Genomic DNA, 23,861 nt, shown 5'->3' on the forward strand with positions numbered 1-23,861 from the left:
GCACAAAAAAATGGCTTCACAGGCAAGGATATTGCTGCCAGTAAGATTGCACCTAAATCAACCATTTATCAGATCACCAAGAACTTCAATGAGAGCAGTTCAGTTGTTGTGAAGAAGGCTTCAGGGCGCCCAAGAATGTCCAGCAAGCGCCAGGACCGTCTCCTAAATTTGATTCAGCTGCGGGATCGGGACACCACCAGTACAGAGCTTGCTCAGGAATGGCAGCAGGAAGGTGTGAGTGCATCTGCACGCACAGTGAGGCGAAGACTTTTGGAGGATGGCCTGGTGTCAAGAAGGGCAGCAAAGAAGCCACTTCTCTCCAGGAAAAACATCAGGGACAGACTGATGTACTGCAAAAGGTACAGGGATTGGACTGCTGAGGACTGGGGTAAAGTCATTTTCTCTGATGAATCCCCTTTCCGATTGTTTGGGGCATCCTGAAAAAAGCTTGTCCAGAGAAGACGAGGTGAGCGCTACCATCAGTACTGTGTCATGCCAACAGTATAGCATCCTGAGCCCATTCATGTGTGGTGTGGGGTTGCTTCTCAGCCCAGGAACACAGCCATGAATAAAGAATGGTACCAACACATCCTCCGAGAGCAACTTCTCCCAACCATCCAGGAACAGTTTGGTGACGAACAATGCCTTTTCCAGCATGATGGAGCACCTTGCCATAAGGAAAAAGTGATAACTAAGTGGCTCGGGGAACAAAACATCGATGTTTTGGGTCCATGGCCAGGAAACTCCGCAGATCTTAATCCCATTGAGAACTTGTGGTCAATCCTCAAGAGGCGGGTGGACAAACAAAAACCCACACATTTGACAAACTCCAGGCATTGATTATGCAAGAATGGGCTGCCATCAGTCAGGATGTGGCCCAGAAGTTAATTGACAGCATGCCAGAGCGGATTGCAGAGGTCTTGAAATAGAAGGGTCAACACTGCAAATATTGACCCTTCGCATCAACTTCATGTAATTGTCAATTAAAGCTTTTGACACTCATGAAATGCCTGTAATTATACTTCAGTATTCCATAGTAACATCTGACAAAAATGTCTAAAGATACTGAAGCAGCAAACTTTGTGAAAATTCATATTTGTATCATTCTCAAAACTTTTGGCCACGACTGTACATTAAATGACATTTGATATGTCTTTATTCTTTTGGAACTTCTGTGAGTGTCACGATTGTCGTAAGAAGCGGACCAAAATGCAGTGTGGTATGTGTTCATGATGATACATGAATTAAAGAAGGCACTGAACACTGAAAACAAAACAATAAACAAATAATTACCGTGACGCTATAATAACTGTGCTGACACAAGCAACTAACATAGACAATCACCCACAACCCACAATGACAAAACAGGCTACCTAAATATGGTTCCCAATCAGAGACAACGACTAACACCTGCCTCTGATTGAGAACCATATCAGGCCAAACACAGAAACAGACAAACTAGACACACAACATAGAATGTCCACTCAGATCACACCCTGACCAAACAAAACATACAAAGCAAACTATGGCCAGGGTGTGACAGTGAGTGTAATGTTTACTGTTCATTTTTATTGTTAATTTAACTTTAGTTTATTTTCTACTTCACTTGCTTTGGCAATGTTAACATAGGTTTCCCATGCCAATAAAGCCCCTTGAATTGAATTGAATTGAGAGAGCTAGAGAGTGAGAGAGAGAGCTCGAGAGAGGCATAAAGAGAGGCAGAGAGAGATGGAGAGTGGGAGAGGAACTCTGCGGTCATCAATCTCTTAGTTCTGGTCGACACAGATGAGGAATCGTTGTTTTTCCTGGAGAGGATGAAAAGAGAGACTACTTGGTATTCTGTTGCTGGCTGTAATGGACAATATTTCTTTGTCACTGTTTTCCTTTCTGTTTCTCTTTCTTCGGCATGTGTCAGGTTTTTTGTCTAGCTGGCAGAAAGGGTTCCTGTCTGAAATGTGGTTATTTGTTCAGTGATTTTTCCTGCACACAGAACTTAGGTCCCATACAACAGGTTGAAGTTGGTTGTTAGGGATATGGTTTGAATTCTAACTAACTGTGTGTGATCTTGCGGGAACAGGTGCGTTGACATGTATTTTCTATTGAAGTGCAGAGAATACGTCAAATATTCAATGCCTTGCAGCCTAGCTAGGACACCTAAGATCCCCACAGCCCCATGGCAACACAAAGACCTGTTATGCAATACACTGAGCTATTCTCTAGGGTCTCCTGTTTTAAGTCTGGACAAATGAAGCACAAACTCATCTTTATGGCCAGCTACCTGCCTCTTCCCTGCCCTTCTGGCTCAACACCCTGCCATCAGTCCACTACTTATCACAGCCCAGCCAATGAATTATTTGATTTGATTTGAATGTTTAGGCCACAGCCTGGTAGAACAGATAACATTGAACACTTCTCTATAGCAGAGAATAGAGGAGATTAGATAGAAACGATCTAAGGCTGAGCGGCCGGTATTCTGATTTGCCCTTTAAAGACCATTTTTTTCTTGTGAAAACATTTGAAAGCGTCTCCGGGGCTGTGACAATGAATCCCTCACACTCACAGGCTGTTGTTCAGGTGTAATCATAACAAAAATCATACTTTTTAAAATGATGATTAGTGATTAGTGATTAATGATTAGTTTGTGTCTTGATATTTAGGATGTGTTCTGGTGATATACTGATATTTGTAAGTGCAGTCAAGTCACAAATACACTATACAATTCAAGATAGGGTATGTCCTAAAATAATAACTATTCATCTTCATAGTATTTATAAATAGATAAAAGACAGGATTAGAAGAAAGCATCGTTATTGAATTAATACTTCTTCAAATACAGTTGAAGTCGGAAGTTTACAGGTTGGAGTCATTAAAACTTGTTTTTCAACCACTCCACAAATTTCTTGTTTTAACAAACTATAGTTTTGGCAAGTCAGTTAGGACATCTACTTCGTGCATGACACAGGTATTTTATCCAATAATTGTTTACAGACAAATTATTTAACTTATAATTCACTGTATCACAATTCCAGTGGGTCAGAAGTTTACATACACCAAGTTGACTGTGCCTTTCTAAACAGCTTGGAAAATTCTAGAAAATTATGTCATGGCTTTAGAAGCTTCTGATAGGCTAATTTACATTGTTTGAGTCAATTGGATGTGTACCTGTGGATGTATTTCAAGGCCTACCTTCAAACTCAGTGCCTCTTTGCTTGACATCATGGGAAAATCAAAAGAAATCAGCCAAGACCTCAGAAAAACATTGTAGGCCTCCACAAGTCTGGTTCATCCTTGGGAGCAATTTCCAAACGCCTGAAGGTACCATGTTCATCTGTACAAACAATAGTACGCAAGTATAAACACCATGGGACCACTCAGCCGTCATACCGCTCAGGAAGGAGACGCAATCTGTCTCCTAGAGATGAACGTACTTTGGTGCGAAAAGTGCAAATCAATCCCAGAACAACAGCACAGGACCTTGTGAAAATGCTGGAGGAAACAGGTACAGAGTATCTATATCCACAGTAAAACAAGTCCTTTATCGACATAACTTGAAAGGCCGCTCAGCAAGGAAGAAGCCACTTCTCCAAAACTGCCATAGGGACAAAGATCGTACTTTTTGGAGAAATGTCCTTTGGTCTGAGGAAACAAAAATAGAACTGTTTGGCCATAATGACCATCGTTATGTTTGGAGGAAAAAGGGAGAGGCTTGCAAGCTGACGAACACCATCCCAACTGTGAAGCATGCGAGTGGCACCATCATGTTGTGGGAGTGCTTTGCTGCCTGAGGGACTGGTGCACTTCACAAAATAGATGGCATCATGAAAAAAAAAGTATTTGGAGATATTGAAGCAACATCTCAAGACATCAGTCAGGAAGTTAAAGCTTGGTCGCAAATTGGTCTTCCAAATGGACATTGACCCCAAGCATACTTCCAAAGTTGTGGCAAAATGGCTTTAGGACAACAAAGTCAAGGTATTGGAGTGGCCATCACAAAGCCCTGACCTCAATCCTATAGAGAATTTGTGGGCAGAACTGAAAAAAAAGCATGTGCGAGGAAGGAGGCCTAGAAATCTTTCTGTTACACCAGCTTTGTCAGGAGGAATGGACCAAAATTCACCAGACTTATTGTGGAAGCTTGTGGAAGGCTACCCAAAATGTTTGACCCAAGTTAAACAATTTAAAGGCAATGCTACCAAATATTAATCGAGTGTATGTAAACTTCTGACCCACTGGGAATGTGATGAAAGAAATTAAAGCTGAAATACATCATTCTCTCTAGTATTATTCTGACATTTCACATTCTTAAAATAAAGTGGTGATCCTAACTTACCTAAGACAAGGAATTTTTACTATGATTAAATATCAGGAATTGTGAAAAACTTTGCTAAGGTGTATGTAAACTTCCGACTTCAACTGTATAAGGAACTGAAACACAAAAGTACTCAAAACCCCGGATTTAGGTAGGAATCAACATGGTAGTGATAAAAACACAGCAAACCGAAGACAGAAGGCACAAGTGTCACTGATCCTCCCGGTACTGCTGCTCATTCCATTCATCAGCTCCGGAGGTTTACGTCACCGGCCTTCTAGGCGTCACTGAACTGGATCATTACCACCAACCCCGGACTGTCTTGTCTCCTTACGCACACCTGGTTCCCATTCCCCCTGATTAGTATGTGTATATATGTGCCCTCTGTTTCCCCTTGTCCTTGGCGGTTGTTGTTCCATGTCTGTTGGTCTTGTGAGTACCTGTGCTCTGTTGTGTCGGCTTTGATACTACGCATCTATTATGCTTTATTGTATTTATTAGAGGTTTACACCTTGCTCTTTGTTTGGGTTTACAGCCCTGTGTTATATTTGACCTGTTTGTTTTGGGCTTCGTCCCCGTCATGTTCATGACATGCGCTATCTTGGTTGAAGTAATAAAAACACACATTTCGTATTCCTGCACCTGTTTCCTATCATTTATACAACATGACACACAGTATGTGGGTATTTCCAAGTGTATTGTGATGGTAGGTGCGGTGTGTGTTTTTGTGTTTGAAAAGACTGGAGTTAAGTGAGTGAAAAAGAAAGTGGTTGGTGTGTGTGTGTGTGTGTGTGTGTGTGTGTGTGTGTGTGTGTGTGTGTGTGTGTGTGTGTGTGTGTGTGTGTGTGTGTGTGTGTGTGTGTGTGTGTGTGTGTGTGTGTGTGTGTGTGTGTGTGTGTGTGTGTGTGTGTGTGTGTGTGTGTGTGTGTGTGTCTGCAAGCAGGAGTATTACATTTTGTGAAGATATGGGATATACATTTTAAAATGGATTATGAATATAGTTTATTTATTCATTGTCTTATCATGATGGTGCACATGATGGAGCGGTCCCCAACCCTATTCACTAGACACCCACCTCAGAGATCCACATACTAAGGAGAAATCCTTATTTGTTTTATAGGCCTACTGAAAGTAGCTTATATGCAGCCAAGACAGAAAGATACATGCTGTCAGAGACCCACTAAAGCAGCACTGTCTCCTCAAGAATCTGAGCCTGCCTGGCATGGTTGGTCCAACTAAGCCAAATCCCCCACATCGACGAGCATAACATACAAGGAATTTTTCAAAACTGCTAATGTGAACCTTGATGACCTTGTACCTAGCCAGAGCGGATTTCAGTGAGGTACCCCCACCCAGGTAGTGGCAGTGCTGGCAACACTAGCTGCAATAACCCATGGGGAGGGGGTCACACTCAGACATTCAGAAAGGGGGCCTATTCTTAGGGGGGTGTATCTGAGCGCCATCAGCAAGGACTTGACATTGGTTAGTCAAATCTCCCCATTCTTGCTCAAATTTGCATGCCTTCTCAAACAGCTACAACTGTATATGCATTCACACATCAAGTCTTCTCTTGAGTTGGGCCTGAGGATGGAACAACTGTTGAAAATCTGAGCGTGTGTATTCCACATCTGTTGCTGTTGGGTGATGATGTTAGGGACAATACAGGATGAATCACAATATTTGTTTGCCAAAAATGTAATTTTTGTAATGCCAATCCTGGTTAGAGGCAACAATCCTGTTTATAGGTAACAATCCTGGTTAGAGGCAACAATCCTGTTTATAGGTAACAATCCTGGTTAGAGGCAACAATCCTGTTTATAGGTAACAATCCTGTTTATAGGTAACAATCCTGGTTAGAGGTAACAATCCTGGTTAGAGGTAACAATCCTGTTTATAGGTAACAATCCTGGTTAGAGGTAACAATCCTTCATATGAACTGCCAACATTATTATGGATATTATTTGTTTATTGTGGAAATGAAGATATGCAAGATTTATATATACAGTGGGGAGAACAAGTATTTGATACGCTTCCGATTTTGCAGGTTTTCCTACTTACAGAGCATGTAGAGGTCCGTAATGTGTATCATAGGTACATTTCAACTGTGAGAGACGGAATCTAAAACAAAAATCCAGAAAATCACATTGTATTATTTTTAAGTAATTGATTTGCATTTTATTGCATGACATAAGTAGTTGATACATCAGAAAACCAGAACTTAATATTTGGTACAGAAACCTTTGTTTGCAATTACAGTGATCATATGTTTCCTGTAGTTCTTGACCAGGTTTGCACACACTGCAGCAGGGATTTTGGCCCACTCCTCCATACAGACCTTCTCCAGATCCTTCAGGTTTCGGGCTGTTGCTGGGCAATACTGACTTTCAGCTCCCTCCAAAGATGTTCTATTGGGTTCAGGTCTGGAGACTGGCTAGGCCACTCCAGGACCTTGAGATGCTTCTTACGGAGCCACTCCTTAGTTGCCCTGGCTGTGTGTTTCACGTTGTTGTCATGCTGGAAGACCCAGCCACGACCCATCTTCAATGCTCTTACTGAGGGAAGGAGGTTGTTGGCCAAGATCTCGCGATACATGGCCCCATCCATCCTCCCCTCAATACGGTGCAGTCGTCCTGTCCCCTTTGCAGAAAAGCATCCCCAAAGAATGATGTTTCCAGCTCCATGCTTCACGGTTGGGATGGTATTCTTGGGGTTGTACTCATCCTTCTTCTTCCTCCAAACACGGCGAGTGGAGTTTAGACCAAAAAGCTCTATTTTTGTCTCATCAGACCACATGACCTTCTCCCATTCCTCCTCTGGATCATCCAGATGGTCATTGGCAAACTTCAGACGGGCCTGGACATGCGCTGGCTTGAGCAGGGGGACCTTACGTACGCTGAAGGATTTTAATCCATGACGGTGTAATGTGTTACTAATGGATTTCTTTGAGACTGTGGTGTCAGCTCTCTTCAGGTCATTGACCAGGTCCTGCCGTGAAGTTCTGGGCTGATCCTCACCTTCCTCATGATCATTGATGCCCCACGAGGTGAGATCTTGCATGGAGCCCCAGACCGAGGGTGATTGACCGTCATCTTGAACTTCTTCCATTTTCTAATAATTGCACCAACATTTGTTGCCTTCTCACCAAGCTGTTTGCCTATTGTCCTGTAGCCCATCCCAGCCTTGTGCAGGTCTACCATTTTATCCCTGATGTGCTTACACAGCTATCTGGTCTTGGTCATTGTGGAGAGGTTGGAGTCTGTTTGATTGAGTGTGTGGACAGGTGTTTTTTATACAGGTAACGAGTTCAAACCGGTGCAGTTAATACAGGTAAGGAGTGGAGAACAGGAGGGATTCTTAAAGAAAAACTAACAGGTCTGTGAGAGCCGGAATTCTTACTGGTTGGTAGGTGATCAAATACTTATGTCATGCAATAAAATGCAAATGAATTACTTAAAAATCATACAATGTGATTTTCTGGATTTTTGTTTTAGATTCCGTCTCACAGTTGAAGTGTACCTATGATAAAAAATTACGGACCTCTACATGCTTTGTAAGTAGGAAAACCCGCAAAATCGGCAGTGTATCAAATACTTGTTCTCCCCACTGTACATGGCTGAGACTCATTCAAGCTAGTCGTCTTGACTACTTTTTTATGTAGTTCTCGCGGGCACCAAAAGTTTAAAAAGTGTTGATAGGGATCAGAATTAGGTCTTACCATCAAATAATTGGCATATACATTGCTCTTGGAAATGTAATCAAAGCCTATTGGATGACAACTTGTTTTTAAGCAGGACAGAATCATTTATAACTGACTTTTTCTGACGTAATAAAGGTACTGCAGATCCCCTTATTATATGGGACACTTTTAAATGTGCCCCTAGAGGCCATGTAATTCAATACTCATCTTTAAAACAAAAGCAATTTAAGTCAAAAGGAGTCATATAAAGAATGGAAATAGAGGGACTAGCAGTAGAAATAGGTGGCAATAAAAACAGTACGTTAGAGTCACGGAATATGTTAGAGGAAAATCAAAAAGAAATGGTGGATCTTATTCAAGAAAGATCCAGTGTAATGTATTATAAAAAATAAAGCGAACTGAATGGAATATGGGGAAAATGCACCAAATATTTTTAGAAATGCTACAAAAATGTATTTACTAAAACTTATTACAAATGACAGTCACCCATGATTCACCAAAATATATTTTGAAAGAGGAAGCAAAGTACTTTAAGCATTTGTTTTCATTTCAGTCTCCTCCATCTCCACTTATCCAAGTTAATTGTAAGGATTTTTTAAATCCTGTAAAATGAACAGCTGTACAGAAAGACTCATGTGAAGGCCAAATTACAGAGGAGGAACTGCTTGATGCAATTAAAGCCTTTAATATGGGGAAACTTCAGGGCAGGATGACATACTAGTGGAAGTATACCAAACCTTTATTGATATACTCAGAGGACCATTATTAGCATGTTTTAACCACCCCTAGGTAAATGGTAGATTAGCAGATACTCAACTAGAAGTTCTGGTGTCATTATTACTGAAACATGACCCAAATGGTAAATATAAAGATCCAGTCCATAAAAAATGGAAGCCCCTTACACTTCAGTCTTGTGATGCAAAAATTCTAGCAAAATGCAGAGCGCATAGAATTAAAAAGGTATTGTCAGATATTATCCTTCCTATTCAGACATGTTTTTTACATGGACGATACATTGGAGATAATATAAGACAAGAACTGGAAACAATAGCACTCAACAGAAAATTGGGGAACCCAGGCCTGGTATTCATAGCTGACTTTGAAAAGTATTTTGATAAAGTTCGACTGGAATGTATATACAAGTGCCTATAATATTTAAATCATGGAGAATCTCTTTTACAGTGGGTTAAAGTTATGTATAGTAACCCCAAGTGTAAAAGAGTAAATAATGGCTACTTCTCAGAAAGTATTAAACTGTCAAGAGGAGTAAAGCAAAGGTGTCCACTATCGCCATATCTATTTATTATGACCATTTATTATGGCCACAGATCCAACAGTAACAACCTAGAAATCCAGGGCTTAAAAACAAAGGTGTCCACTATCGCCATATCTATTTATTATGACCATTTATTATGGCCACAGATCCAACAGTAACAACCTAGAAATCCAGGGCTTAAAAACAAAGGTGTCCACTATCGCCATATCTATTTATTATGACCATTTATTATGGCCACAGATCCAACAGTAACAACCTAGAAATCCAGGGCTTAAAAACAAAGGTGTCCACTATCGCCATATCTATTTATTATGACCATTTATTATGGCCACAGATCCAACAGTAACAACCTAGAAATCCAGGGCTTAAAAACAAAGGTGTCCACTATCGCCATATCTATTTATTATGACCATTTATTATGGCCACAGATCCAACAGTAACAACCTAGAAATCCAGGGCTTAAAAACAAAGGTGTCATTGTACACTGATGATGATGTTTTCTCTGGATTACAATCAAATTTTGATAAGTGTAATATATTGGATCACACATTTTTTTTACTGTTACATTATCGTGTAGTTTAACCAATACAATTATCTGAAGGTGAAGTGGACATACTCCATATTCATATCCCGAAAGAAAGAAATGTTTTCATAGAAAGTTAGCAAAAATAGATAAGATCTTGCTATGGAAAGGAAAATAACTGTCTATTTGGGGAAAAAATCACCCTGATTAACTCTTTACTCATATCCTAGTTTACCTATTTGCTCATGGCCTTGCAAAAAATATGACATTTTATTTGGAATGGCAAACCAAGCAACAATTAAACTGACCTATTTATATAATGAATATGAATTTGGAGGGCAGAAATGATTAAATATTAAAGAATTATACCTCTCACTAAAGGCTTCAGTCATACAAAAATTATACTTAAATCCGAACTGGTTTTCTAGCAGATTAGTAAGAATGTCTCAACCCAAGTTCAAGAATGGCCTTTTTCCCTTTATTCCCGTTTACAACCTTTCAATCTATTTGAAAATTAAATGATCTCCCAAATATCGCTATTTGTCAAACAAGCCATAGAAAGTTGGTTGCAATTTCAGTTTAATCCATCAGAAAAGACACTACAAATATTACAAAAAATATCATGGTTAAACTCAAATATACTAATGACAAAAAAAAATGAAAATAATTTAAAACGGTATAATCTTTGTAAATTATATCGTAAATAGGAATGGTGGAGATATGTCACACATGCAGCTAACACAGAGGGAAATGTCTGCTCTACCCAAAATTATAACCAACTAATTGCAGAATTACCACAAAAAAATGGAAGTGGAAGGAGGAGAAAGTAATGAACTTGTCTGTCGGCTCTGCATTAAAGACCATAATTGGCTAAATAAAATTTGCATAAATAAAAGGTATACCGGTGTCATTTAAGGACCAAAAATGTACAGCCGTGCCATATAGATTGCAAGATAGTTGGGAAGAGATTTTTGACGTACCGATTCCATGGCACATGATTTATGAACTGATACACTAAACAACGCTGGATTCAAAATTAGTTTTTCTATTTAAATTACTATACAAAATTCTTGCAACCAGTAGAATGATATATATATATATATGGGGGATACTGTCAGGCATATGTGTATAGGTGGCAGGGAAGTCAGGTGCAGGAGAGTCAAACGGAGTGTAAAATGGAGTCTTTTAATAATGTCCTAGTAACATGCTCCATAACACTAAACAGGAAAAGAACATAAACAAATATGGGTACGAAAACCCGTCGCGCACCTATACAACAAACACACTACACTGACAATAAACCATCTCTGACAAAGACATGAGGGGAAACAGAGGGTTAAATACACAACAGGTAATGAATAGGATTGAAAACAGGTGTGTGGGAAGACAAAACCAATGGAAAATGAAAAATGAATCAATGATGGCTAGAAGACCGGTGACGTCGAACGCCGAGCATCGCCCGAACAAGGAGAGGCAACGACTTCGGTAGAAGTCGTGACAGATACAACTATCCCAGCTCTGCAGATTTTGTTGCGAAGAGACAGAATCATTAGATCATTTGTTTTGGTACTGTCCACATGTAGCTTGTTTTTGGTCGCAGGTTCAGGAATGGCTGAAGAATTGCAACATTTACCTGGGGCTAAGTCTGTAAATAGCACTGCTGTGTGATTTAAAAAGTCCTAATCAATCAATAACATAATAACACTCTTAGCAAAAATGTTTATCTTTAATTTACAATATGTACAATGTAAGAGAATAGAAAGTATCAGAACTTTTGTGAAACATCCCCGCACAGTTGAAAAATGTATGGCAAGTAGAAATCAAAACTGGATGGTGTTCAGAGATAGATGGGCGGGGTTAAGTGGAGCTGAAATAATATATATAATAATATAATAATATATGCCATTTAGCGGACGCTTTTATCCAAAGCGACTTACAGTCATGTGTGCATACATTCTACGTATGGGTGGTCCCGGGAATCGAACCCACTACCCTGGCGTTACAAGCGCCATGCTCTACCAACTGAGCTACAGAAGGAAAAGATGGGACTATAGACAAACAAAATATAACTGTTGTGTTGTTGTCCATCAGTTTACTCCAATTAGGGGAGGGATGGTCGGTTTAGGGAAAAATAATTAAGGGAAATATATTTACAAAAAAATATAAGGGGGATTGGAAATGATGCAGACAATTACAATGATGGACACAACATTCTATCTGCAATATTAAAGCAACCATTTTTTTTTTACAATGGTTACTAGTTTCTGTGGTATCATTTGATCTCTGACTGTAATGTGTGTATTGTGTTGCAGGTCCACACAGAGTGTCCCTGTGTCCGGCCAATGAGTTTGAGTGTCTGGGGACAGACATGTGTATCCACATGAGCAGACTGTGTGATGGGAGCCCTGACTGCACTGATGGCTGGGATGAGGGGCCACACTGTAGAGGTAACACACACAGAGATATATATATATATACACACACACACACACACACACACACACACACACACACACACACACACACACACACACACACACACACACACACACACACACACACACACACACACACACACACACACACACACACACACACACACACACACACACACACACACACACACACACACACACACACACACACACACACACACACACAGTGAATCAGCAAGTCCCCTTTGTAGCTATAGAATCTGTACAGGCACAGCTCGGGCAACTGTTTTCTTGGGTCCTTCCTATTTCTTAGTTCCTACAGAACACTGGGCCAGCTAATCCTGCTACAGCCAGCCAGTGACTCGGCTCCTCTTTTGTCTGGTTCCACAATGAGACACCATGGACTCAATAGCTGTTGAAATGACACCCTATTCTCTATGTAGTGCAGTGCTTTCGGCCAGGAAATCGGACATAGTTATATCAGACACAGCCAATATGTCCCCTCTGTGTGGCTCTGTTCTTTTGTCTTGTTCCACTATGGGAAGCTATAGACTCAGTATGTCTTCCTCTCTGTGACTCAAATTAATATTAGGGATTGGATTTGATGATGAGATTCTCCTCCTATCCGGCCGGCATGGCTGTCTGGGTAAATGCTCTGCTCTGCCTGCCAGAGACGTGGAAGGGGCCTCTGAGCCTCACATTCTCTAGGGCCTGATTGATAAATGAATGACTTTTTCTTGGAGAGGAGAGAGAAGAGGAGCCATTGTGAAAACGGAGGCCATCTCATTAGAGCAGTTGATGGAGGAAGACAATGTTTATTGGACAGAGAAGAGATTACAGTTTGGGTGGAACTGTGGAGACAAAGGGAGAGGGCATGTATAGAACAGAACCAGGCTAACTGGATGTTTCTCTCATGACAAAAGGCAATGTTGTGTTCATACAGGATTCATACAGCTGATATTGAGTGTGTGTGCTGTACTGATATTAGTCCAGCTCATATTTGATGTTTTGGTGTATGTTAAATTGGGACATGTTTGTTGGTTTGGGTGCATTCCCCTACAACAAAAAATATTGATGCCAAATAACCTTTTGAGTTCTCCTTTATGAAACAAAAGTTCTACAACAGAACGGGGCCTGGAAAAAGACCAGTACACATTAGAACTGCCAAGTGCACAAACAGTCCTCTGTCATATACATACTTAGAAAGATATGGTCTATCTTTCTTTTTCAAATATTATTTTTAAGTTCACTTGTTTTATGTGTGTATCATTTTGTTTATGAGGGTCATATTAAGTAATGGTGTGAAAGGATAAGAGTGAAAGTGATCGTTGTTGTCTGAAGTGTCAGATTCCTTCCCTGTCCTGCGCAATGTTCCGCCGATGATGTCATATAGGCATGACACGTACCACCTGTCCCTGGTGAGCACACTGGTCCAGCTTTCACTATGGCTGGAGTAAACAGACAGACACACACACAGACACAGCAGTGGCAGTGTGTTTGCCGGCACTTTCTACTGTCACAGTGTTTATCTGTGAGCCCCCTGTTTTACGGAAAGCTCACCATTTCACAAGAATCCCAATGTTTGCTTGAACTAACTGGTGGGTTGTGCAGGCCAAGCGTTCTCTGGCCTGGTGCTTATGTCTCAAAGCACACTTTGTCATCCGCTTTGTCCAAGTAATTATCCACAAGTTGCTGACGAGGGGAGTGAGGCAGGCAAGGTAGGAGGCAGGCAGGCAGGGTTGTATTTTATCACAGTACAATACATGTTAACATGTTGGAGCTAGGTGTGGGAGGTGAGGAGTGGAATGGTTATATTATAGTGTGTGATAGCCAGGTTTTGTCCTGCTTATGTGTTACTGGGCATCTGAGGCTGGTGCCACTGGGCTGGTCATATCTCTGCAGATGTAGCACTTTACAAATGGAAGATTTGGGCACTGATAACTGCCTAAATTGGAAAGCAGTGACTGTGCAGTAGCATGCTATACATGACGTCAGACCTCTGGCTCACGGGACCAGTAGTTGCCCCATCCCTCCCGTTAATTGGGCAAATTTTGGATTTTTTTTGTCAACTGACTGAGAGAAATGCTGTATGTGTATATACCCCACATTTTCCAGGAGTATTCTTATCGTGTTACTGAATGTAGAGTATCCGGGGGGGTTTCAGATTTAGTTATCAACAAATGTGGCAAAGTACAGTAAATGTAAAATGCACATAAAATCAACAGTGTAATGTTTGGATTCAGTCTACTGTCAGGTGAACTGTTGTGTCCTCAACTTTGGTCTGATGATTTCCCCAAAATCTCCTAACTGATCCCTTTCAAATGCTACCATGCTTATGCATATGCTTTTTATATTTCTTCTGAAATAAGCATTTCAATTTGGCCCTATCAATATAGGCCATCTTCCTACGAGGGTAAAGCTGATGTAGACTGTGTGTGCCGGGTGTGGTGTATCCTTCCCACTATCTATGCTGCTAATATTTATTGTGCTTATTACCGTCCTAATATTCCTAATGATTTGTACACTCAGTGTAGTATTGTCATTTGCCACTGAAAAATAGCTAGGAATGTCTCAACCCAGGACCTGGACATGGACAAAAGGAGAGGTAGACATGGCAGCTTCCTCACTGGTAAGTAACAAATGCCCAGTGACTGACTGGATCCTAGTTAGTCTGATAGTGTCGTCGCTATCGTTCACTTGGCCAGCCAGTCAGCCAGTCAGTCAGTCCTAGTCAGCCAGTCAGCCAGTCAGTCAGTCCTAGTCAGCCAGTCAGCCAGTCAGTCAGTCCTAGTCAGCCAGTTATCCAGTCAGCCAGTCAGCCAGTCATCCAGTCAGTCAATCCTAGTCAGCCAGTCAGCCAGTCAGCCAGTCAGTCAGTCCTAGTCAGCCAGTCAGCCAGTCATCCAGTCAGTCAGTCCTAGTCAGCCAGTCATCCAGTCAGTCAATCCTAGTCAGCCAGTCATCCAGTCAGTCAGTCCTAGTCAGCCAGTCAGCCAGTCAGTCAGTCAGCCAGTCAGCCAGTCAGCCAGTCAGCCAGTCATCCAGTCAGTCAGTCCTAGTCAGCCAGTCAGCCAGTCCTAGTCAGCCAGTCAGCCAGTCAGCCAGTCAGCCAGTCATCCAGTCAGCCAGTCCTAGTCAGCCAGTCAGCCAGTCATCCAGTCAGCCAGTCAGCCAGTAATTCAGTCAGCTAGTCAGCCAGTCCTAGTCAGCCAGTCAGCCAGTCAGTCAGTCCTAGTCAGCCAGTCAGCCAGTCCTAGTCAGCCAGTCAGCCAGTCATCCAGTCAGTCAGTCCTAGTCAGCCAGTCAGCCAGTCAGTCAGTCAGCCAGTCAGTCAGTCCTAGTCAGCCAGTCAGCCAGTCCTAGTCAGCCAGTCAGCCAGTCAGCCAGTCAGTCAGTCCTAGTCAGCCAGTCAGCCAGTCATCCAGTCAGCCAGTCCTAGTCAGCCAGTCAGCCAGTCAGCCAGTCATCCAGTCAGTCAGTCCTAGTCAGCCAGTCAGCCAGTCAGCCAGTCCTAGTCAGCCAGTCAGCCAGTCAGTCAGTCCTAGTCAGCTAGTCAGCCAGTCAGCCAGTCATCCAGTCAGCCAGTCCTAGTCAGCCAGTCAGCCAGTCATCCAGTCAGTCAGTCCTAGTCAGCCAGTCAGCCAGTCAGCCAGTCATCCAGTCAGTCAGTCCTAGTCAGCCAGTCAGCCAGTCCTAGTCAGCCAATCAGTATTCAGTATATACTGTAGATTGAGGTAACTAGGAATAATCTGTTGTTGGGAAAGACTGAGAAGTCATGAAGGTTGTGAAGTCGTATGGAGGGGATACTGAGTTTTTAAACCTTGTCCTGTCCCTGTTTGTCCTTATCATCCCTTTCACCCCAATTAGGGTAGCCTAGTGGTTAGAATGTTGGACTAGTAACCGGAAGGTTGCAAGTTCAAACCCCCGAGCTGACAAGGTACAAATCTGTCATTCTGCCCCTGAACAGGCAGTTAACCCACTGTTCCTAGGCCGTCATTGAAAATAAGAATTTGTTCTTAACTGACTTGCCTAGTTAAATAAAGATAAAAAAATAAAAATACCCCACCTAGTTCACCCCACCTAAATATTGATCAGAGAGGCCCTGGGACTATCCTGTCTGTCTGTCTGTGAAGGAAAACAACAAACTTTTATACTTTTCCTCCTCTCTGCCTCCTTATCTGCTCTTGGATGGACTCCAAGAACACTCAGTATCACTCACCGCATTTGTGTGTGTGTATTTATGTGTGTGTGTGTGACATGCTTGTTGAACACTCAAGGCAGCAGTGTGACATGTGTTTTCTCAGGTAATTAACCCTGGTTAAATGGCTGAATGAACACTACTGTTGAGAACAGTTGACTGGTGACTTTTTTCCCCCTCTTGGTGCTTTGACTTTGTAACACTCCATGGCCTGTGACAAAATATGTATATTGGCTGCAGTTTACTGCAAATCGAAGTAATATAAGTAATTATATTTCAATGGTATTCTGCTCTCATCTCTCTGTGGCACTGTGGGGCACAACAAACATAAGATTCCATTCTGCAGTAATTATAATTCTATGGACGCAACCACAGAATAGAATGGCATCTGAAGTCAAAATGTGTCCTTATGCATATTCCCTTTCTGACTCATTCCCTTGAGTGTGTTGTGCTTTGAAACCCACAGTCAGAAAACTAGGTTTAGATTAGAGACGGGCTGAAATTGAAATTGGTTTTCTTCGGGCAATATCCACTTATTGCTGTGCTGATTGTGATTGTTGAAACTAGAGGCCCAGGGCTAGAGAAAGGTGAGGTGTTGGCCTGATGTAGGCTTGGAGTGGCAGCACCCTGGCTAGCGTTGGCACTGTGTGTCTCTATGTGTGTCTCAGTGAATGGGTTTTATACAGGGCACACACACAGTGGGTTTCTCCCTCTCAGCGAGACCCCACAAAGGCCATTGTGGCCCGAGTGCCACAGGCTTTACATAATGAGGACCCTTCAGTGGTCCAACCTCCTCTGCGCTCTCCTCTAGTCACCCTCAACGGTCGGCACGTAATGGTCTCCTTTCAGCATGGCTGGACAGGGCTGTGGATTGTGCTGTGGACATCCCTTCACTCTGACTGATAATATTCCACTCCCTGTGTTATACTGTAGTGCCCTCCCATTATGATGTACTATTAAATGAGGTTGCACAGTCTGCTTTGGTGCAGTATGTTTAGTTATCTAGGAAATGGGACTTCACTGGACATGCCAGTAGGATTCCATGCTCTGCAAGCTTTGTGATGATGCTCAGACGGAGAGTTCATCTCACTTCCTTGTGTTGTGTCTGTGTGGTTATGTGTTTCTTGGCAGCACTTTGTTGGTGTGCTGCAGTCCTCTCTCAGACAGAAAGAAAGACAGACAACAGGCTGTATGGCCACTTCTCTCATATCTGCCTTTTGATCTAGTAGGTAGGAAACTGTTAGCAGGCAGCATGCTGAAGAGTGCAGCGTGGGGAGACTGCAGCGTGGGGAGACTGCAGCATGGGGAGACTGCAGCGTGGGGAGACTGCAACACGTGTTGTTGCCCTGTTATATATTAGCCTCTACTGTATGAGCGATTAGTCTGATATTACAGTGGGTAGAAGCCTCTAACTTTCTCTAGTCTACATGATCCTTGCCTCAACTGTGCTAAAGTCTGTTACCACACTGTGTCCTGGTCTAGATATGGTGGGAGTCGGTGTTTATAAACAGTCATTCCAAAAGTGCAGGCCAAGGGCCCTAATCACTTTCATATGCAGAGCGAGGAGCTAGTAGGATGTCCCTCACTCCCGGCCAAAGGACATTGTGTCAGTGGAGGCCATCGATGGGAAGATAGCTCATGGATTAAGATAAGCATTTTCACAGCTGATCTGCAGACAGGCTATTAGTGTGTTGACTGGAGGAAGGAAGCTATTGCTTATGTTACAGGCTTTGTTTTTTTCCCCTTGATTTTGTTTTCTATTTGGAGGTTGGTTCTCTTTGGTTCAGTACTATCCCGTATCCTTGGAACGTCCATACCCTAAACCCTAACCTTTACCCTTACCGTAACCATTTTACATTTCAACTTCAATGGGGTATGGATGTCCCAAGGATCCCAGATAGCACAGACTATTCTGTATGGATTGGTATCATCCTCGTTGTTCAGGATGTGTTGCACCTGTTGTAGTCGTTAGTCAGAAGGTGTTTCACCAATGATGTACAGTATATAACCTGGAAGCTTATAAGAAACCTCGCTATGCCCTCCAACAAACCATCAAACAGGCAAAGCGTCAATACAGGACTAAGATCGAATCGTACTACACTGGCTCCGACGCCTGTCGGATGTGGCAAGGCTTGCAAACTATTACAGACTACAAAGGGAAGCACAGTCGCGAGCTGGCCAGTGACACGAGCCTACCAGACGAGCTAAATAACTTCTATGCTCGCTTCGAGGCAAGTAACACTGAAACATGCATGAGAGCATCAGCTGTTCCGGACGACTGTGTGATCACGCTCTCCGCAGCCGATGTTAGTAAGACAGATCGACATTCACAAGGCCACAGGGCCAGACGGATTACCAGGACATGTACTCTGAGCATGTGCTTACCAACTGGCAAGTGTCTTCACTGACATTTTCAACCTCTCCCTGTATAATTCTGTAATACCAACATGTGTCAAGCAGACCACCATAATCCCTGTGCCCAAGAACACTAAGGTAATCTGCACGTAGCACTCACGTATGTAGCCATGAAATGCTTTGAAAGGTTGGTCATGGCTCACATAAACACCATTATCCCAGAAACACTAGACCCACTCCAATTTGCATACCACACCAACAGATCCACAGATGAGGCAATCTCTATTGTACTCTACACTGCCCTTTCACACCTGCACAAATGGAACAGCTATGTGAGAATGCTATTAATTGACTACAGCTCAGCGTTCAACACCATAGTACCCTCAAAGCTCATCACTAAGCTATGCACTCTGGGACTAAATACCTCCCTCTGCAACTGGATCCTGGACTTCCTGACGGGCCGACCCCAGGTGGTAAGGGTAGGTAACAACACACATCCGCCACGCTGATCCTCAACACGGTGGCCCCTCAGGGGTGCGTGCTCAGTCCCCTCCTTTACTCCCTGTTCACTCATGACTGCACAACCAGGAACGACTCCAACACCATCATTAAGTTTGCCGATGACACAACAGTGGTAGGCCTGATCACCGACAACGATGAGACAGCCTATAGGGAGGAGGTCAGAGACCTGACCATGTGGTACAAGGACAACAACCTCTCCCTCAACGTGATCAAGACAAAGGAGATTATTCTCATCGACGGGGCTTTAGTAGAGCAGGTTGAGAGCTTCAAGTTCCTTGTGTTCCACATCACCTACAAACTAACATGGTCCAAGCACACCAAGACAGTCATGATGAAGGCATGACAAAACCTATTCCCCCTCAGGAGACTGAAAAGATTTGGCATGGGTCCTCAGATCCTCAAAAGGTTGCATGACTCCCTGGCATGGAAACTACAGAGGGTAGTGCGTACGGCCCAGTACATCACCGGGGCCAAGCTTCCTGCCATCCAGGACCTTAATACCAGATGGTGTCAGAGAAAGACCCTAAAAATTGTCAAAGACTCCAGCCACCCTAGTCATAGACTGTTCTCTCTGCTATTGCACAGCAAGCGGTACCGGAGCGCCAAATCTAGGTCCAAGAGGCTTCTAAACAGCTTCTACCCCCAAGCCATAAGACTCCTGAACAGCTAATCACATGGCTACCCAGACTATTTGCATTGCCCTCCCCCTCTTCTACACTGCTGCTACTCTCTGTTTGTATCTATGCATAGTCACTTTATCCCTACCTACATGTACATATTACCACAATTACCTTGACTAACCTGTACCCCGCAACATTGACTCTGTACCGGTACCCCCTGTATTTACCTACACCTGTTGTATTCAGTGCATGTGACAAATAACATTTAATTTGATTTGATATAAACCCTTGATTGCTGATGCTATGTATTGGCCATTGAGAGGCTTAGAAGCCACCGTTCGATTATTGGAGGACCAAAAAAAAGCCGATACCGATTAATCGGACAATTTTTTAAACATTTATTTAATGCTATCTAGCAACTTACCTTGGCTTACTGCATTTGCGTAACAGGCAGTCAGTCTCCTTGTGGAGTGCAACGAGAGAGAGGCAGGTCATTATTGCGTTGGACACGTGAACTGTAAGTTTGCAAGATTGGATCCCCCGAGCTGACATGGTGAAAATCTGTCGTTCTGCCTCTGAACGAGGCAGTTAACCCACCGTTCATAGGCCATCATTGAAAATAAGAATGTGTTCTTAACTGACTTGCCTAGTTAAATAAAGGTATAAAAAAAAATTAAATAGGCAAATCGGCACCCAAAAATACAGATTTCCGATTGTTATGAAAACTTGAAATCGGCCCTAATTAATCGGCCATTCCAATTAATCGGTCGACCTCTAGTGTGAACCATGGCGTTTTCTGCCAACCAGGTTTCATTCCATGTGTTTCATGTGATTGTGATCTCACTCTGTGGTAGAGCTTGGACCAGACTGTGCCACCCATGGCTGCGAGGGCAACTGCTCAGTAACACACCAAGGGCCCAAGTGTTACTGCAAAATTGGCTATGAAGTCAGCCAGGATGGAAAGGCATGCAAAGGTATGACTCCTGAGTCCTGGACATGTACATGAAGTTACAGTAAACATATGACAACAGTCCCATGTCTGACCAGTGACTGACTGACTGACTGACTGACTGACTGACTGACTGACTGATGGACTTACGGACTGACTGACTGACTGATGAACTGACTATACTGACATTGACCTGCCTGAATCCTCAGATTTTAACGAGTGCAGTGTGTACGGGACATGCAGTCAGACATGCTCCAACAACGAGGGCTCCTACACCTGCAGCTGTGTGGAGGGCTACCTACTGCAGCCAGACAACCGCTCCTGCAAGGCCAAGAACGGTGAGACACACACATACACACACACAGAGAAACAAACAAACAAACAGACATCAACATACTGTATAGACATGTAGTCTACACTTGTCATAGACTAAAGCTAGACCAAGTAATAACTGTGTTTCAGTTGATTTGTTTTGTTTTGGTCCTGTCATGCTGTGTTATTATTGGAGGAATGAAATTTGTACGGCGTGACACTCTCTAATGCTGTTACAATTGAATTTACAAGGAAGAGATGTCAGAGCGATGTGACCTTTCTTCCCCTCTCCTTTCATCCCTCTCCTCTCACAATCATCCCTCTCCTTTTATCCCTCTCCTCTCACAATCATCCCTCTCCTTTTATCCCTCTCCTCTCACCATCATCCCTCTCCTTTCATCCCTCTCCTCTCACAATCATCCCTCTCCTTCTATCCCTCTCCTCTCACCATCATCCTTCTCATTTTATCCCTCTCCTCTCACCATCATCCCTCCTTTACTCCTTTAATCCCTCTCCTCTCACCATCATCCTTCTCACTTTATCCCTCTCCTCTCACCATCATCCCTCTCCTTTTATCCCTCTCCTCTCACCATCATCCCTCTCTTTTCATCCCTCTCCTCTCAACATCATCCCTCTCTTTTCATCCCTCTCTCACCATCATCCATCTCCTTTCATCCCTCTCCTCTCAACATCATCCCTCTCTTTTCATCCCTCTCTCACCATCATCCATCTCCTTTCATCCCTCTCCTCTCACCATCATCCCTCTCCACTCACCATCATCCCTCTCCTTTCATCCCTCTCCTCTCACAATCATCCCTCTCCTTTAATCCCTCTCCTCTCCTCTCACCATCTTCCATCTCGACCTCTCCTTCTTTCTCTTCCATTTTTCCCTCCCTTCCTTCCCTTTCTCCCCTCCCTTTCTCTCTCTCTCTCTCTCTCTCTCTCTCTCTCTCTCTCTCTCTCTCTCTCTCTCTCTCTCTCTCTCTCTCTCTCTCTCTCTCTCTCGCCTCCCTCCCTCCCTTTCTCCCCTCCCTTCCTCTCTCTCTCTCTCTCGCCTCTCTCCCTTTCTCCCCCCCCCCCTCCCTTTCTCTCTCTCTCTCTCTCTCTCTCTCTCTCTCTCTCTCTCTCTCTCTCTCTCTCTCTCTCTCTCCTTCCCCCTCCCTTTCTCCCCTCCTTTCTCTCTCTCTCTCTCTCTCTCTCTCTCTCTCTCTCTCTCTCTCTCTCTCTCTCTCTCTCTCTCGCCTCCCTCCCTCCCTTTCTCCCCTCCCTTCCTCTCTCTCTCTCTCTCTCGCCTCTCTCCCTTTCTCCCCTCCCCTCCCTTCTCTCTCTCTCTCTCTCTCTCTCTCTCTCTCTCTCTCTCTCTCTCTCTCTCTCTCTCTCGCTCTCTCTCTCGCTTCCCTCCCTTTCTCCCCTCCCTTTCCTCTCTCTCTCTCTCTCTCTCTCTCTCTCTCTCTCTCTCTCTCTCTCTCTCTCTCTCTCTCTCTCTCTCTCTCTCTCTCTCTCTCTCGCCTCCCTCCCTCCCTCCCTTTCTCCCCTCCCTCCCTTCCTCTCTCTCTCTCTCTCTCTCTCTCTCTCTCTCTCTCTCTCTCTCTCTCTCTCTCTCTCTCTCTCTCTCTCGCTTCCCTCCCTTTCTCCCCTCCCTTCCTATCTCTCTTCTTCCTCTCCTCCCTCTTTCAGATCCTGTGGAACAGCTGCCGGTGCTGCTGATCGCTAACCTCAATGACATCCGCTGTACGTCTCTGAGTGGCATGCCCACCCGCCTCCCGGCCATCAGCACCAAGAAGGTTAGAGCTCTTTTCGATTTCCTTATTATACTCACTGGACTCTAACCACACACTCACACGTACTACACAGACACACACACACACACACACACACACACACACACACACACACACACACACACACACACACACACACACACACACACACACACACACACACACACACAGGGACACACACACACGCATATTGACGCCACACACAGTGATGCACATTCCTTCACACTCTTCACATACACTGCTGCTACTCTGTTTATTATCTATGCATAGTCACTTTATCCCTACCTACATGTACATATTACCTCAATTACCTTGACTAACCTGTACCCCGCAACATTGACTCTGTACCGGTACCCCCTGTATTTAGCCTCGTTATTGTTATGTTATTGTTATGTTATTGTTATGTTATTGTTATGTTATTGTTATGTTATTGTTATGTTATTGTTATGTTATTGTTATGTTATTGTTATGTTATTGTTATGTTATTGTTATGTTATTGTTATGTTATTGCGTTACTATTTTTCCTTTAGTTTATTCAGCACATTTCCTTTTCAATGCTCTGCATTGTTGGTTAAGGGCTTGTAAGTCAGCATTTCACTGTAATTCCATATGTGACAAATACAATTGGATTTGATTTTAACAAAATGTCATCTAACTATCCACTCACCATATGCCGAGCTATCCCTATCCCTATCCCCATCCCTATCCCTATCCCCATCCCCATCCCTATCCCCAACCCTATCCCCATCCCCATCCCCATCCCCATCCCCATCCCTATCCCTATCCCTATCCCCATCCCCATCCCCATCCCCATCCCTATCCCCATCCCCATCCCTATCCCCATCCCTATCACTATCCGTATCCCCATCCCTATCCCTATCCCT

General features: G+C 43.4%; 1 protein-coding gene across 1 annotated transcript in view; it reads left to right on the top strand.

Moving 5' to 3' along the window:
• Positions 1–23,861, top strand: part of LOC124032265 (low-density lipoprotein receptor-related protein 1-like) — a 265,328-nt gene that overhangs the window by 91,897 nt on the left and 149,570 nt on the right. Inside the window, exons 3-6 of the mRNA XM_046344528.1 lie at positions 12,118–12,252; positions 20,790–20,909; positions 21,094–21,222; positions 22,874–22,980. Coding sequence (XP_046200484.1) covers positions 12,118–12,252; positions 20,790–20,909; positions 21,094–21,222; positions 22,874–22,980 — 491 coding nt within the window. The remainder of the gene's footprint in view (positions 1–12,117; positions 12,253–20,789; positions 20,910–21,093; positions 21,223–22,873; positions 22,981–23,861) is intronic.

Source organism: Oncorhynchus gorbuscha, linkage group LG03 (assembly GCF_021184085.1).
Source record: "Oncorhynchus gorbuscha isolate QuinsamMale2020 ecotype Even-year linkage group LG03, OgorEven_v1.0, whole genome shotgun sequence".
Lineage (NCBI taxonomy): Eukaryota > Metazoa > Chordata > Actinopteri > Salmoniformes > Salmonidae > Oncorhynchus > Oncorhynchus gorbuscha.